This window comes from Amblyraja radiata, chromosome 22, assembly GCF_010909765.2.
Source record: "Amblyraja radiata isolate CabotCenter1 chromosome 22, sAmbRad1.1.pri, whole genome shotgun sequence".
Classification (NCBI taxonomy): Eukaryota; Metazoa; Chordata; class Chondrichthyes; order Rajiformes; family Rajidae; genus Amblyraja; species Amblyraja radiata.
Genome location: NC_045977.1, coordinates 24,991,648 through 25,006,895, shown reverse-complemented (window position 1 = coordinate 25,006,895; position 15,248 = coordinate 24,991,648). Strand labels below are relative to the sequence as shown.

General features: G+C 43.1%; 1 protein-coding gene across 3 annotated transcripts in view; it reads left to right on the top strand.

The window, feature by feature from the left end:
• The window catches only part of e4f1 (E4F transcription factor 1), a 33,037-nt gene continuing 17,789 nt past the window's right edge, over window positions 1-15,248 (top strand). Inside the window, exons 1-3 of one of the 3 annotated variants that reach the window (XM_033040760.1) lie at window positions 1-161; window positions 9,295-9,446; window positions 11,754-11,844. In XM_033040760.1, the coding sequence (XP_032896651.1) occupies window positions 95-161; window positions 9,295-9,446; window positions 11,754-11,844 (310 nt within the window). In that variant the 5' untranslated portion in view covers window positions 1-94. Of the gene's footprint in view, window positions 162-3,373; window positions 3,410-9,291; window positions 9,447-11,753; window positions 11,845-15,248 lie in introns of those variants that run through there. The other 2 variants (XM_033040759.1, XM_033040761.1) reach the window with 2 other exon arrangements.

The window sequence follows — 15,248 nt, the reverse complement described above, 5'->3', positions numbered from 1 at the left end:
GCGGCGTGCTGCGCTCCTCGGCTGGCTCCACCTTTGGCGGCAGGTCGTAAACCCGCCATTTTGTGCTCCTTGCGACAAGTGAGAGGAAGTCCTGATGAATTCCGAGAATACGGCAGACAGGCAACGAGCAGCGGCCCCGAGCGGCGGCGGCGGGGAGGAAGGTAATTCGACCCCGTGGCTTTGAGGCCGGCCGATGCCACAGGCCCGGCTTGCAAAGGTGTGAGGCTGGAGGCCGGGGATGGCTTTTACCCTGCGGCGGGCTCCGGGTGGGGAGAGGCCAATTCCTGCGGGACTTACCCACCTCACCGGCGGCAGCAGATTTACAGCACCCGCCTTTCCTAATGTTTAGGCCCTGTGCCGCCACCCCGCTCAAAGCCTACAGCCGCCTTCCCCTTTGGGGAAACATTTGCCAAAATATCCCTTATTAGTGACGACTCCTCTCACAGTCGGACTCGGCCTGGCCCGTCCCAACCCCTCGGACAGTTGCCCCACAGTTTAAGGTGAGGGGGGAGATTTAATAGGAACCTGAAGGACAACTTTTAAAAAATATATGCACAAAGGGTGGTGGATGTATAGAACGAGCTGATGGAGGTAATTGAGGCAGGTGTTACCACAACGGTTAAGAAATGTTTAGACAGGTACGTGGATAGGGTAGGTTTAGAGGGATATAGGTCAAAGACAGGCAGGTGGGATTAGTGTGGATGGGGCATATCGGTCCAGCGTGGCCAGGTTGTGCCGAAGGGCCTGTTTCCACCAGTCTGACTATATTTCAAGAAATAATTCAGTGTATATTTTCACATGAAACTGGCACATATTGATCCATCTTCTGTAACCTTCACAGTTATGATCATATTTTAAAACAACAAGCCCCAATTTGATATTGCTTTCAAGATTCTCTCTGTACCATTTTAGTACGCATGATGAAAAATGATTAGCTCTGTCATACATTCTAAACAGCATTGCTGCTGTATATTTGCAGTTCAATATTTTTGTTGATCCATTTTTGGTACCCAGCAATTTAACATTCTACTTGCGAGTGCTAAGTAGACATGATATGGCCACCAATATAACAACTGACAAATGCCTATCTCTTTCAAATATTTTTATGTGGAGAATCTAATTTGCCATTCTTTGGTCTTCTGTCATAAATTTTCTTGGAAGATTATTTGAAAAATCATCAGACTCTAATTTATTTTGTAGCTCAGCAAGATCCTTTGTAAACATAGTCTTGGTGATTTGTTGACTTTCAGTAGCTTAATTTATAATCAGAGTTATACAGCCTGAAAGTGAGGCAAAAAAATCAAGGTAACTTTTTCAACCAGTCCCACCTGGCCAGATTTCTTCAGACCTTTCCCTTTCTTATATTTGTCCAAATGTCTTTAATTGTGATTGTATCTGCCTCTACCATCACCTCTAGCAGCTTATTAATTTAGTTTTAGTTTTAGACATTCAGCGCTGAAACAGGCCCTTCGGCCCACCGAGTCCGCACCAACCAGCAATCCCCGCACACTAATGCTACAGACACTCGGGACAATTTACATTTATACCAAGCCAATCAACCTACAAACCTGTACGTCTTTTGAGTGTGGGAGGAAACTGATGATCTCGGAGCAAACCCACGCAGGTCATGGGGAGAACGTACAAACTCCGGACAGACAGCACCTGGGGTCGGGATCGAACCTGGGTCTCTGATGCTGTATGCGCTGTAAGGCAGCAACTCTACCGCTGCGCCACCGTGCCGCCATCTATATCCACCACCCTTCTTGGAAAAGCTTACCCCTCAGGTCTCCTTTAAATCCTTCCCCTCCAACCTTAAGCTTTAGTTGAGACTAAACTAGCGGCAACACTAGTTTAAGACTTCTCCTTCCCGAAGTACAAGTCTATGAACAACCACTGTTCCTATGCTCTTCATGATTTTATGAACATCTGCAAGGTCACCCCTCAGCCTCATTGACTCCAGTGAAAACAGTTCCGGCCTATCCAGTCTCTCCTTATAAGTAAAACCTTACAGACAGAAATACTATTCTGCACCCTCTCTAGATGAACTACATTCCTCATATAATGTGGGAACCAGAACTGCACACAATACTCTGGGTGCAGTCTCATCAGCAACCCGTATAGCTGTAACATGATGTCCCAACTCTTGTACTCAATATCCTGACTGAAGCACCTTCACCACATTTTCTCCCAATGTTGTCACTTTCTGAAAACTATGTACCTGTGCCCAAAGGTCTCTTTGTTCTACAAACTCGCCAAGGACTTGCCATCTACTGCATATGCCCTCCCCTAATTTAACTTCCCAAAATGCATCACTTTGCATTTATCTAAGTTAAATTTTATCGGCCATTCATTTGCCAACTTTCTCCATTGATCTAGGTCTTTTTTATAATCTTACACAATTACCTTCACTACATTACCCCACCACTATTGGTGTCATCTGCAAATTTACTAATCAGGCCATCCACATTCTCATCCAAATTGTTAATATAAATGACAAATAACAAGGGACTGATAATCCCTGCAGCACACTACAGGTCATAGACCTCCAATCTGAAAATAAATTTCCACTACCCACGTCTGACTCCTTCTGTCGAGCCAATTTTGTATCCATTTGGCTAGCTCACCCTGGATTTAATTGGACTTCTAGACCAGCCTCAAATCACTTGGAGTTTAATCTGAGCAAGTGTGAGATGTTGCACTTTGAGAGGTTGAATACAAATATACAGGTAATGGCAAGACCCTTAACAGCATTGATATATAAAAGGATCTTGGTTTCCAATCCCTTGGGTCCCTGAAAGTGGCAACACAAATAAAGTGCTAAAGAAGGCGTATGGTGTGCTTGCCCTTGAGTATTGGGTATAAGAATCAGGAAGTCATGTTGCAGTTTTGTAAAACTGTTTAGACTGCATTTGGAGTATTGTGTGCAGTCCTGGTTGTTCAATTAAAGGAAGGATATGGAGGTTTGGAGAGGGCACGAAAGAGATTTTCCAAGATATTACTTGGATTATAAAAGTCTCAAACTAAAACTTGGAGCATCCTGGGCGTGCATATTTCCGAAGATCTTTCCTGGTCCCAGCACACTGATCATAAAGAAGGCACATCAGCGCCTCTACTTCCAGAGAAGATTACGGAGAGTCGGTATGTCAAGGAGGACTCTCTTGAACTTCGACAGGTGCACAGTAGAGAGCGTACTGACTGGTTGCATCGTGGCTTGGTTCGGTAACTTGAACGTCCGGGAGCGGAAAAGATTTCAGAAAGTTGTGACCGCTGCCCACTCCATCATCGGCTCTGACCTCCCCACCATTGAAGGGATCTATCGCAGTCGCTGCCTCAAAAAGGCTGCCAACATCATCAAAGACCCACGCCATCCTGGCCACACACTCATGTCTCCGTAGCCATCGGAAAGAAGGTACAGGAGCTTGAGATCTGGAACATTTAGGTTCAGGAACAGCTACTTCCCCACAGCCATTAAGCTATTAAACTCGCCAGCAAACAAACTCTGAACAATACCAGACTATTGCACTTTACCTTTAAGAAGGAACTGCATATGCTGGAAAATCGAAGGTAGACAAAAATGCTGGAAAATCTCAGCGGGTGCAGCAGCATCTATGGAGCGAAGGAAATAGGCAACGTTTCGGGCTGAAACTTCATCCATTTCACCACTAACTTCCATCCGGCACTCAAACACACCTGGACCATTTCCGACACTTCCCTAGCATTTTTTGACCTCACTATCTCCATCGCAGGTGATAGACTTCTGACCGGCATCCACTATTAACCTACTGACTCCCATGGATCACTGGACTACACTTCTTCCCACCCTGCTATCTGTAAGGACTCCATCCCCTACTCCCAATTCCTCCGTCTATGCCGCATCTGCTCCCAGGATGAGGTGTTCCACACCAGGGCATCGGAGATGTCCTCATTCTTCAGGGAATGGGGGTTCCCCTTTCCTACCATAGATGAGGCTCTCACCAGGGTTTTTTTGATACCCCGTGATGCTGCTCTCTCTCCCCATCCCCCCTCACGCATAACAAGGGCAGAGTCCCCCTAGTCCTCACCTTCCACCCCACCAGCCGTCACGTACAACAAATAATCCTCCGTCATTTTCGCCTCCTCCAACGTGCCACTTGCCACATCTTCCCATCTCCTCCCCTGTCTGCTTTCTGCAGAGACCGCTCCCCCCGTAACTCCCTGGTCAATTTGTTCCTTCCCACCCGAACCACCCCCTCTTCGGGCACTTTCCCTTGCAATCGCAGGAAATGCTACACTTGTCGCTTTACCTCCCCCCTTGACTCCATTCAAGGACCCAAGCAGTCGTTCCAGGTGCGACAGGTTCACCTACACCTCCTCCAACCTCATCTATTGCATCCGCTGCTCTAGATGTCAGCCGATCTACATCGGTGAGACCAAGCGTAGGCCTGGCGATCGCTTCGCCGACAACCTCCGCTCGGTTCGCAATAACCAACCTGATCTCCTGGTGGCTCAGCACTTCAACTCCCCCTCCCATTCCAAATCCGACCTTTCTGTCCTGGGCCTCCTCCAAGGCCAGAGTGAGGACCACCGGAAATTGAAGGAGCAGCACCTTATATTTCGCTTGGCCAGTTTGTACCCCAGCGGTATGAACATTGACTTCTCTAATTTCAGGTAGTCCCAACTGTCTCCTCCTCTTCTCAGCTCTCTGGCTCCTCCTCTTCCTTTCTTCTCCCCCCCCCCCACCCGCACATGAGTCTGAAGAAGGGTTTCGGCCCGAAAAGTTGCCTATTTCCTTCGCTCCATAGATGCTGCTGCACCCGCTGAGTTTCTCCAGCATTTTTGTCTACCATTGCACTTTATCTGTTTATTTATGTTGTATATATATGGTCTATATTTGTTTGTGTTAAATTTTTATTGTGTATTGTGTGTTCTTTTTTTGATTGTACCACTGCTGGCAAAATTCATTTCACTGCACTTTATTGTGTATATGATGAATAAATTTGATTGATTGATATGGTATATAGACACACTGAACTTTTATCTCCTGTTCTGTATTATGATTACATATTCCGTTGTGCTGCAGCAAGCAAGAATTTAATTGTCCTATCTGGGACACATGACAATAAAAACTCTCTTGACTCTTGGATTAGAGAGTATTAGTTAAAACGAGAAGTTGCCCAAACTTGAATTATTTACTCTACAGTATCAGAGGTTGAGGGGAGACCTGATAAATTTTGTGAGGCGAGGTAGGGGAAAATAGTCAGAAACTTTTTCCAAGGATGGAAATGGCAGACTAGAGGGCATAGTTTTAAAGCATGGGGGGGAAGTTTAAAGATGTGTAGAGCAAGTTTTTTTTTCAGAGAGTGATGGGTGCCTGGAACATGCTGCTTGGGTTGGTGGCGGAAGCAGATATGAACATGGCATTTAAGAGAGATATCTCATGTCTCCTTTCTTGCCTCCTGATTTCCTTCTTCAGTGTACTTTGCTATCCTTTATACTTCTTAAGGGCTTCAATTGATCCCAGCTGCCTATACCTGACAAATTCTCTTATGATTCAATTTTTTCCAGCATCTATTTACTCTATGATTTTTGGAGGGACAGTACCTAATTGGTTTCTCATTATATCTCTATCACACTTGGTCTCTTCCCCATCCCCCTCGAAAATGCATTGCGGAGGAGCAGCGATTATTTTACTATCTTCATGTAATCATGCTATGGGAACAGAGTTCATAAGACATAGGAGCAATATTAGGCCATTCGACCCATTGAGTCTGCTATGTCATTTAATCATGGCTGATCTATCTTTCCCTCTCAACCCCATCCTTCTCCCTATAATCATTGACAACCTTACTAATCAAGAACTATCACTCTCTGCTTTAAAAATACCCAAAGACATGGCATCTACAGCCATCTGTGACAATGAATTCTACTGATTCACCATGCTCTGGCTAAAGAAATTCCTCATCTCTTTTCTAAAGGTATGCCCTTTATTCTGAGGCTCCCTCCTTTGGTTCTAGACCCTCTTCCATTAGTGGAAACATCCTCTCCACATTCACTCTATCTAGGCCTTTCAGTATTTGGTAAGGTTAAATGACATCCTCTTCATCTTTCTAAACTTCAGTGTGAGCAAGGCAATAGGGTGATTTCACGAAAGGTCACTGGAGCGTAGATCCGCACCCACGTGACCGAAAATGTTAACTGGGGGACAAGCGTCACTTCCGGTACATGTTAGTGAATGGGAAAACACGCACTTTCACACCCGTTAAAAACATCGAAAACGGCCCGTTTTTGAGCTGCAATTAACTGTACCAGTCGGGGTGACCGTGAGGCACAGCTACCTAAAGTTACAGTCCAAAAAAAAGATAGAAACTAAGGTAAATTCAAGAGGGAGCTGAAGGTGTAAATACAGCGGAAGTTGTTAGCGGACATTTGCCGTGGAGATTTAAAGATCCAAAATATCGGGAATTATCGCGTTTGCTCGCTGCATTTCATCAAAAGTAAGGCATTATTGACTTTTTATCTTTATTCATTTGTTATATGAAAAGTATTAAAAGTTAAAAATCCGTCAGTAAAATTGCAAATTCGCCCATGGTTCTCAGGTGGGTTTTAACATGCAAAATGAAAATGCTTCCGAAGCTCCATTTACCATTTAAGTAATCGTAAACTATCAATGCGTTTTGAAATAAATGTTACTGAGATGCAAGCTAAGGAATGGGATAATTGTCAGCTGTTTGTTGGACCAAAGCAGGACATTTTATTATTTGCCAAAATATATTTCTCAATGTTTCTTGTTTAAAGCCTGCACAATCACCCAAACTACTTATTTATTTATTTATCATCTAATAACAGACAAGCCTGCAGCATGGAATGATGTCAACAACCCTGATCGGGCACCCACTGTGAGCAGGATAGACAATGTGCACAAGAACGCCATCAACTTGCAGAGCTATAGATGCTTGAGCTGCAACCAAATCTGCTTTAATACTCTCTTCTTGTTGCACGTACATGGCGTTCTTGTGCACATTGTCTACCGCTACTTTTCATGTTGTACATTAATGATTTGGATGATGGAGTTGATGGTTTTGTGGCCAAGTTTGCAAAGATAGGTGGAGGGGGACATGCAGTGCAGAGGAAGCAGGGAACCTATAGAAGGACTTGGATAGGTTGGGAGAGTGGGCTAAGAAATGGCAGATGAAATACAGTGTAGCAAAGTGTGCGGTCATGCACTTTGATAGTGGAAGCCAGTTCTCTGGATACTTTCAAGAGAGAGCTAGATAGGGCTCTTAAAGATAGAGGAGTCAGGGGATATGGGGAGAAGGCAGGAACGGGGTACTGATTGGGGATGATCAGTCATGATCACATTGAATTGCGGTGCTGGCTCGAAGGGTCGAATGGCCTACTCTTGCACCTATTGTCTATAGGGTGATTTCACGAAAGGTTACTGGAGCGTAGATCCGCACCCACGTGACCGAAAATTTTAACTGGGGGACAAGCGTCACTTCCGGTACATGTTAGTGAATGGGAAAACACGCACTTTCACACCCGTTAAAAACATCGAAAACGGCCCGTTTTTGAGCTGCAATTTACTGTACCAGTCGGGGTGACCGTGAGGCACAGCTACCTAAATTTACAGTCCAAAAAAGATAGAAACTAAGGTAAATTCAAGAGGGAGCTGAAGGTGTAAATACAGCGGAAGTTGTTAGCGGACATTTGCCGTGGAGATTTAAAGATCCAAAATATCGGGAATTATCGCGTTTGCTCGCTGCATTTCATCAAAAGTAAGGCATTATTGACTTTTTATCTTTATTCATTTGTTATATGCAAAGTATTAAAAGTTAAAAATCCGTCAGTAAAATTGCAAAATTGGCCATGGTTCTCAGGTGGGTTTTAACATGCAAAATGAAAATGCTTCTGAAGCTCCATTTACCATTTAAATAATGGTAAACCATTTAAGTAGCCCAATCAGGATTGTTGACATCATTCCATGCTGCAGGCTTGTCTGTTATTAGATGATAAATAAATAAATAAGTAGTTTGGGTGATTGTGCAGGCTTTAAACAAGAAACATTGAGAAATATATTTTGGCAAATAATAAAATGTCCTGCTTTGGTCCAACAAACAGCTGACAATTATCCCATTCCTTAGCTTGCATCTCAGTAAAATTTATTTCAATGCGCATTGATAGGTTACGATTATTTAAATGGTAAATGGAGCTTCAGAAGCATTTTCATTTTGCATGTTAAAACCCACCTGAGAACCATGGCCGATTTTGCAATTTTACTGACGGATTTTTAACTTTTAATACTTTTCATATAACAAATGAATAAAGATAAAAAGTCAATAATGCCTTACTTTTGATGAAATGCAGCGAGCAAACGCGATAATTCCCGATATTTTGGATCTTTAAATCTCCACGGCAAATGTCCGCTAACAACTTCCGCTGTATTTACACCTTCAGCTCCCTCTTGAATTTACCTTAGTTTCTATCTTTTTTGGACTGTAAATTTAGGTAGCTGTGCCTCACGGTCACCCCGACTGGTACAGTAAATTGCAGCTCAAAAACGGGCCGTTTTCGATGTTTTTAACGGGTGTGAAAGTGCGTGTTTTCCCATTCACTAACATGTACCGGAAGTGACGCTTGTCCCCCAGTTAAAATTTTCGGTCACGTGGGTGCGGATCTACGCTCCAGTAACCTTTCGTGAAATCACCCTATAGACAATAGGTGCAGGAGTAGGCCATTCGACCCTTCGAGCCAGCACCGTAATTCAATGTGATCATGACTGATCATCCCCAATCAGTACCCCGTTCCTGCCTTCTCCCCATATCCCCTGACTCCTCTATCTTTAAGAGCCCTATCTAGCTCTCTCTTGAAAGTATCCAGAGAACTGGCTTCCACTATCAAAGTGCATGACCGCACACTTTGCTACACTGTATTTCATCTGCCATTTCTTAGCCCACTCTCCCAACCTATCCAAGTCCTTCTATAGGTTCCCTGCTTCCTCTGCACTGCATGTCCCCCTCCACCTATCTTTGCAAACTTGGCCACAAAACCATCAACTCCATCATCCAAATCATTAATGTACAACATGAAAAGTAGTGGACCCAATGCTGACTCCTGCCAAACACCATGAGTCAGCCACCGGCAGCCGAGTAGGCTATTTATCCGACGAACCCATTCCAGCATTCAGTTGGATAATTTATCTGTTCCTCTGTTTTTCTTCATTTATTCCTTTTTGCTTATCAAAAACATTGGTTTCATTTGAGTAATGTTGCACGGCTCCTTCTGGATGTGTTAACTTTGTGATCTTTCTTATAGAAGAACATGATGTTCATAAATGTGGTCGATGTCAGGCAGAATTTTGCAGCCTGGAGGGGTTCATTACTCACAAATTGCAGAAAGCATGCCAGCGGACCCAGGCTCCATCCACAGGTGGTCCTGAGCTTCTCCATGTCAACCAGGCAGTCTTTGAGGTAGCTGTTACTTGTCCTGTGTGTTGGTGCCTTGGATACAATCTCTCCCTGTACTTGGCATTTTGTTGTTCTTGCTGGCTTTAAAAAAAAATTACTTTTACTTATGACTTCCCTTCCTGAGTCCTGCCCATCAGCACTTCATTGACTTGCATCACAGTTGCAACAGTCTTTAGAATGTGATCTGAGGTGATCTAATCTTTTGCAAATTACTATTTAATTTGTCTCCTTATTCCTGCTTGTTTGTCAATCCTTCACCATCTACCCATCTCATTTCTACTCCCCATCTGCTCATTCCAACTTGCAGCTATGTGCCCACCGCCCTAATCCAATCCTTTGCTCTCCTGTCACCTGTTCCCAGAAGTGTCTTTTCCCTCTTCTGCCCTCCCCCTCCTCTTTTCTTGTTTCCTTCCTTCCCCACCCCCCCTTTCTCCCTTCCCCAACCCCTCTTTCTGTTTATGAATGCAAATAATAAAAAAAATAGAATTATTGCCTGTCTTTGGCTGGGTTTGTTGCTTAGTCTCCCTCCTTGGATCCCAGGGAAAGGAATTACCAGGTGGTAGACATCATGTTCAGAATTTACAGTGCCCTCCATAATTTTTGGGACAGACCCATAATTTATTTATTTGCCTCTGTACTCCACAATTTGAGATTTGTAGTAGAAAAAAATCACATGTGGTTAAAGTGCACATTGTCAGATTTTATTAAAGGCCATTTTTATACATTTTGGTTTCACCATGTTGAAATTACAGCTGTGTTTGTACATAGTCCCCCCCCATTTCAGGGCAGCATAATGTTTGGGATACATGGCTTCACAAGTGTTTGTAATTGCTCAGATGTGTTTAATTGCCTCCTTAATGCAGGTGTAAGAGTTCTTAGCACAGCACCTAGTCTTTCCTCCAGTCTTTCCATCATCTTTGGAAACTTTTATTGCTGTTTTTCAACATGAGGACCAAAGTTGTGCCAATGAAAGTCAAAGAAGCCATTATGAGACTGAGAAACAAGAATAAAACTGTTAGAGACATCAGCCAAACCTTAGGCTTACCAAAATCAACTGTTTGGAACTTCATTAAGAAGAAAGAGAGCACTGGTGAGCTTACTAATCGCAAAGGGACTTGCAGGCCAAGGAAGACCTCCACAGTTGATGACAGAAGAATTCTCTCTATAATAAAGAAAAATCCCCAAACACCTGTCCGACAGAGCAGAAACACTCTTCAGGAGTCAGGTGTGGATTTGTCGCTGTCCGCGGAAGACTTCATGAACAGAAATACAGAGGCTACACGGCAAGATGCAAACCACTGGTTAGCCACAAAAATAGGATGTCTGGGTTACAGTTTGCCAAGAAGACCACAGTTCTGGAAAAAGGTCTTGTGGACAGATGAGATGAAGATTAACTTATAGCAGAGTGATGGCAAGAGCAAAGTATGGAATTGCCCAAGATCCAAAGCATACCACGTCATCTGTGACAGTGGTGGAGGTGTTATGGCCGGGGCATGTATGGCTGCTGAAGGTACTGGCTAACTTATCTTCATTGATGATACAACTACTGATGGTAGTAGCATGATTAATTCTGAATTGTATAGACACATCCTATCTGCTCAAGTTCGAACAAATGCCTGTAAACTCATTGGCCAGCGGTTCATTCTACAGCAAGACAATGATCCCAAACATACTGCTAAAGCAACAAAGGAGTTTTTCAAAGCTAGAAAATGGGAAATTCTTGAGTGGCCAGGTCAATCACCTGATCTGAACCTAATTGATCATGCCTTTTATATGCTGAAGAGGAAATTGAAGGGTACTAGCCCCCAAAACAAACATAAGCTAAAGATGGCCGTAATACAGGCCTGGCAGAGCACCACCAGAGAAGACACCCAGCAACTGGTGATGTCCATGAATCGCAGACTTCAAGCAGACATTGCATGCAAAGGATATGTAACAAAATACTAAACATGTCTACTTTCATTTACGTGACATTGCTGTGTCCCAAACATTATGGTGCCCTGAAATGGGACTATATATAAAGACTTGTAATTTCTGCATGGTGAAACCAAAATATATAAAAATGGCCTTTATTAAAATCTGACCATGTGCATTTTAACCACATGTGATTTTTTTACTATTACATATCTCAAATTGTGGAGTACAGAGGCAAATAAATGTTGGGTCTTTGTCTCAAACATTATGGAGGACACAGTATGTTATCCACCTTTCCAGCTGTAACTTCCAAACATAAATCATTTGTGTAACTGCCACAGATATTGCCAGCTTGGAGTCTCGTGTTTTTCATCCCCTCCTCCTCTGTGCTTTCAGGAATCCGTCTCCTTGGACTCAGCAATCACTCTTTCACAGTTGGTTGTGGCTTCCCTACCACAACCCGACGCAAACAGCAAATCACACTCTGGTAAGGCAGCATTGGAAAAAAGATTAACGTTTATTTTACAGCCTTCTTGTCAAGTGGAGAGATGTCGCTTTGAAATCAAAACCACTTATCTTCTTGGGCATTATTGCCTGCATCAGACACTCCCAAATGAGGTACGGTGTGCAGAAAATAAAATGCTGGGAAAATCTCAGCGGGTCAAGTGGCATCAAAGGAATGGTCTTGCATCAAACTTGAAACGCAAACTACAGATGCACTTGAAGTACTCCTCCAAATTTTAACATTTGCAGTCTCTTGTGTCTGCAGTTTGACATGCGTTCAGCTACAAAGTGAAACTCCCAGCACAGGGTCCCCTTAATCTTTTAAAATCCACTGAGAAGAGTGCTTCATAAGCACTCCTATTTTTAATGGATTGGCTAATTAAAACATAATGAAGTACAGTACAAGAACTGGCCTTTTGGCCCACAATGTCTTCGCCGAACATGATGCCAAGTTAGACAAAAATGCTGGAGAAACTCAGCGGGTGAGGCAGCATCTATGGGGCGAAGGAAATAGGCAACGTTTCGGGTCGAGACCCTTCTTCAGACCTGAAACGTTGCCTATTTCCTTCACTCCATAGATGCTGCCTCACCCGCTGAGTTTCTCCAGCATTTTTTCTACCTTCGATTTTCCAGCATCTGCAGTTCTTTCTTAAACATGATGCCAAGTTGGACTAGTCTCTGCTTGCACGTGATCCCTATCCCTATTCCAGCATCTGCAGTTCCTTCTTAAACATGATGCCAAGTTAGACTAGTCTCTGCTTGCACGTGACCCCTATCCCTCCATTCTCTGCATATCTATATGCCTGTCCAAAAACCTCTTGAATGCCTCAATTGTATTTGCGTCCGCCACCACCCCTGGTATTATGTTCCAGGCACCCACCACTATCTGTGTTTATTAAAACATACTTGCCTTGCACATCTCCTATATTCTTTGCCCCTCTCACTTTAAAGCTATGCCCTCTTTGACATTTCCACCCTAGGAAAAGGATTGAGCGTTTACACTATGCTATTCATAATTTAATATACTTCTATTAGGTCTCCTCTCGGCCTCCGACACACCAACAAAAACAATCCAGATTTGTCCACTCTCTCATTATAGCAAGCCTCCTGTAGTCCAGGCAGCATTCTGCACCCATTCCAAAGCATCCACATCTTGCCTGTACTTCGGCAACAGAGCTGCACACAATAATCCAAATGCAGCCTCACCAAAGTCCCATAAAACTATTAACATGACTCTTGTACAACCTTCCTCAAAGTCTGTAACTCCACCTGTTTTGGTATTATCTGCAAACATACTAACCAATTATCTACATTTACATCCAGGTTATTTAGATATTACAGTGCCCTCCATAATGTTTGGGACAAAGACCCATCATTTATTTATTTGTCTATACGCCACAATTTGAGATTTGTAATAGAAAAAAAATCACATGTGGTTAATGTGCACATTGTCAGATTTTAATAAAGGCCATTTTTATACATTTTGGTTTCACCATGTAGAAATTAGAGCAGTGTTTATACATAGTCCTCCCCATTTCAGGGCACCATAATGTTTGGGACACAGCAATGTCATGTAAATGAAGGTAGTCATGCTTAGTATTTTGTTGAATATCCTTTGCATGCAATGACTGCTTGAAGTCTGCGATTCATTGACATCACCAGTTGCTGGGTGTCTTCTCTGGTGATGCTCTGCCAAGCCTGTATTATAGCCATCTTTAGTTTATGTTTGTTTTAGGGGCTTGTACCCTTCAGTTTTCTCTTCAGCTTATAAAAGGCATGCTCAATTAGGTTCAGATCGGGTGATTGACTTGGCCACTCAAGAATTGACAATTTTTTAGCTTTGAAAAACACCTTTGTTGCTTTAGCAGTATGTTTGGCATCATTGTCTTGCTGTAGAATGAACTGCTGGTCAATGAGTTTTGAGGCATTTGTTTGAACTTAAGCAGATAGGATGTGTCTATACACCAGAATTCATTATGCTACTAACATCAGTAGTTGTACCATCAATGAAGATAAGTGAGCCAGTACCTTCAGCAGCCATACATGCCCAGGCCATAACACCCCCACCACTGTGTTTCACAGATGAGGTGGTATGCTTTGGAATTTGGGCAGTTCCTTCTCTCCTCCATACTTTGCTCTTGCCATCACTTTGATATGTTAATCTTCATATCATCTGTCCAAATTACCATTTTCCAAGGTCGCTATTTTAAGTACTTCCTGGCAAACTTTAACCCGGCCATCCTAGTGGTTTGCACCTTGCAGTGTAGCCTCTGTATTTCTGTTCATGAAGTCTTCTGAGGACAGTGACAAATCCACACCTGACTCCTGAAGAGTGTTTCTGATCTGTCGGACAGGTGTTTGTGGGGACTTTTCTTTATTATAGAGAGAATTCTTCTGTCGTCAACTGTGGAGGTCTTCTTTGGCCTGCCAGTCCCTTTGCGATTAGTAAGCTCACCAGTGCTCTCTTTCTTCTTAATGATGTTCCATATGTTGATTTTGGACAGTTGAGTAAGCCTAAGGTTTGGCTGATGTCTGTAACAGTTTTATTCTTGTTTCTCAGTCTCATAATGGCTTCTCTTTGACTTTCATTGGCACAACTTTGGGCCTTATGTTGATAAACAGCAATAAAAGTTCCAAAGGTGATGGAAAGACTGGAGGAAAGACTAGGTGCTGAGAGCTCTCTTATACCTGCATTAAGGAGGCAATTAAACACACCTGAGCAATTACAAACGCCCGTGAAGCCATATGTCCCAAACATTATGGTGCCCTGAAATGGGGGGACTGTGTATAAACACAGCTGTAATTTCTACATGGTGAAACTAAAATGTATAAAAATGGCCTTTAATAAAATCTGACAATGTGCACTTTAACCACATGTGATTTTTTTTCTATTACAAATATCAAATTGTGGAGTACAGAGGCAAATAAATAAATGATGGGTCTTTGTCCCCAACATTATGGAGGGCACCGTATCTCACACAGCAGAGGTTCCAGCATAGATCTCTGAGGAACTCCACTGGTCACAGACTGCCAGCCAGAATAACACCCTTCCATTGTATTCTGAGTTAGTCAGTTCTGAATCCAAATGACCACTGTGGATTCCATGAATCTTAATTTTCTGAATCGGCCTATCTTGAAAGACTTTATCAAATGCCTTCTTACAAGAATCCATGTACACAACATCCACTACCCTACGCTCAAAGATCACTTTCGTCACCTCATCATCCAAACTCGAATCAAGTTAGTAAGGCATGACCTGCTATGAGCAAAGCCCAGTTGATTGTCCCTAGTTGGTGCTTTTTCTTCCAAATGTGAGTAAATCCCATCCCAGAGAATTCTCACCAGTAACTAATGAATCACATCTATCTTGCTCTCTCGGGGCTGGCA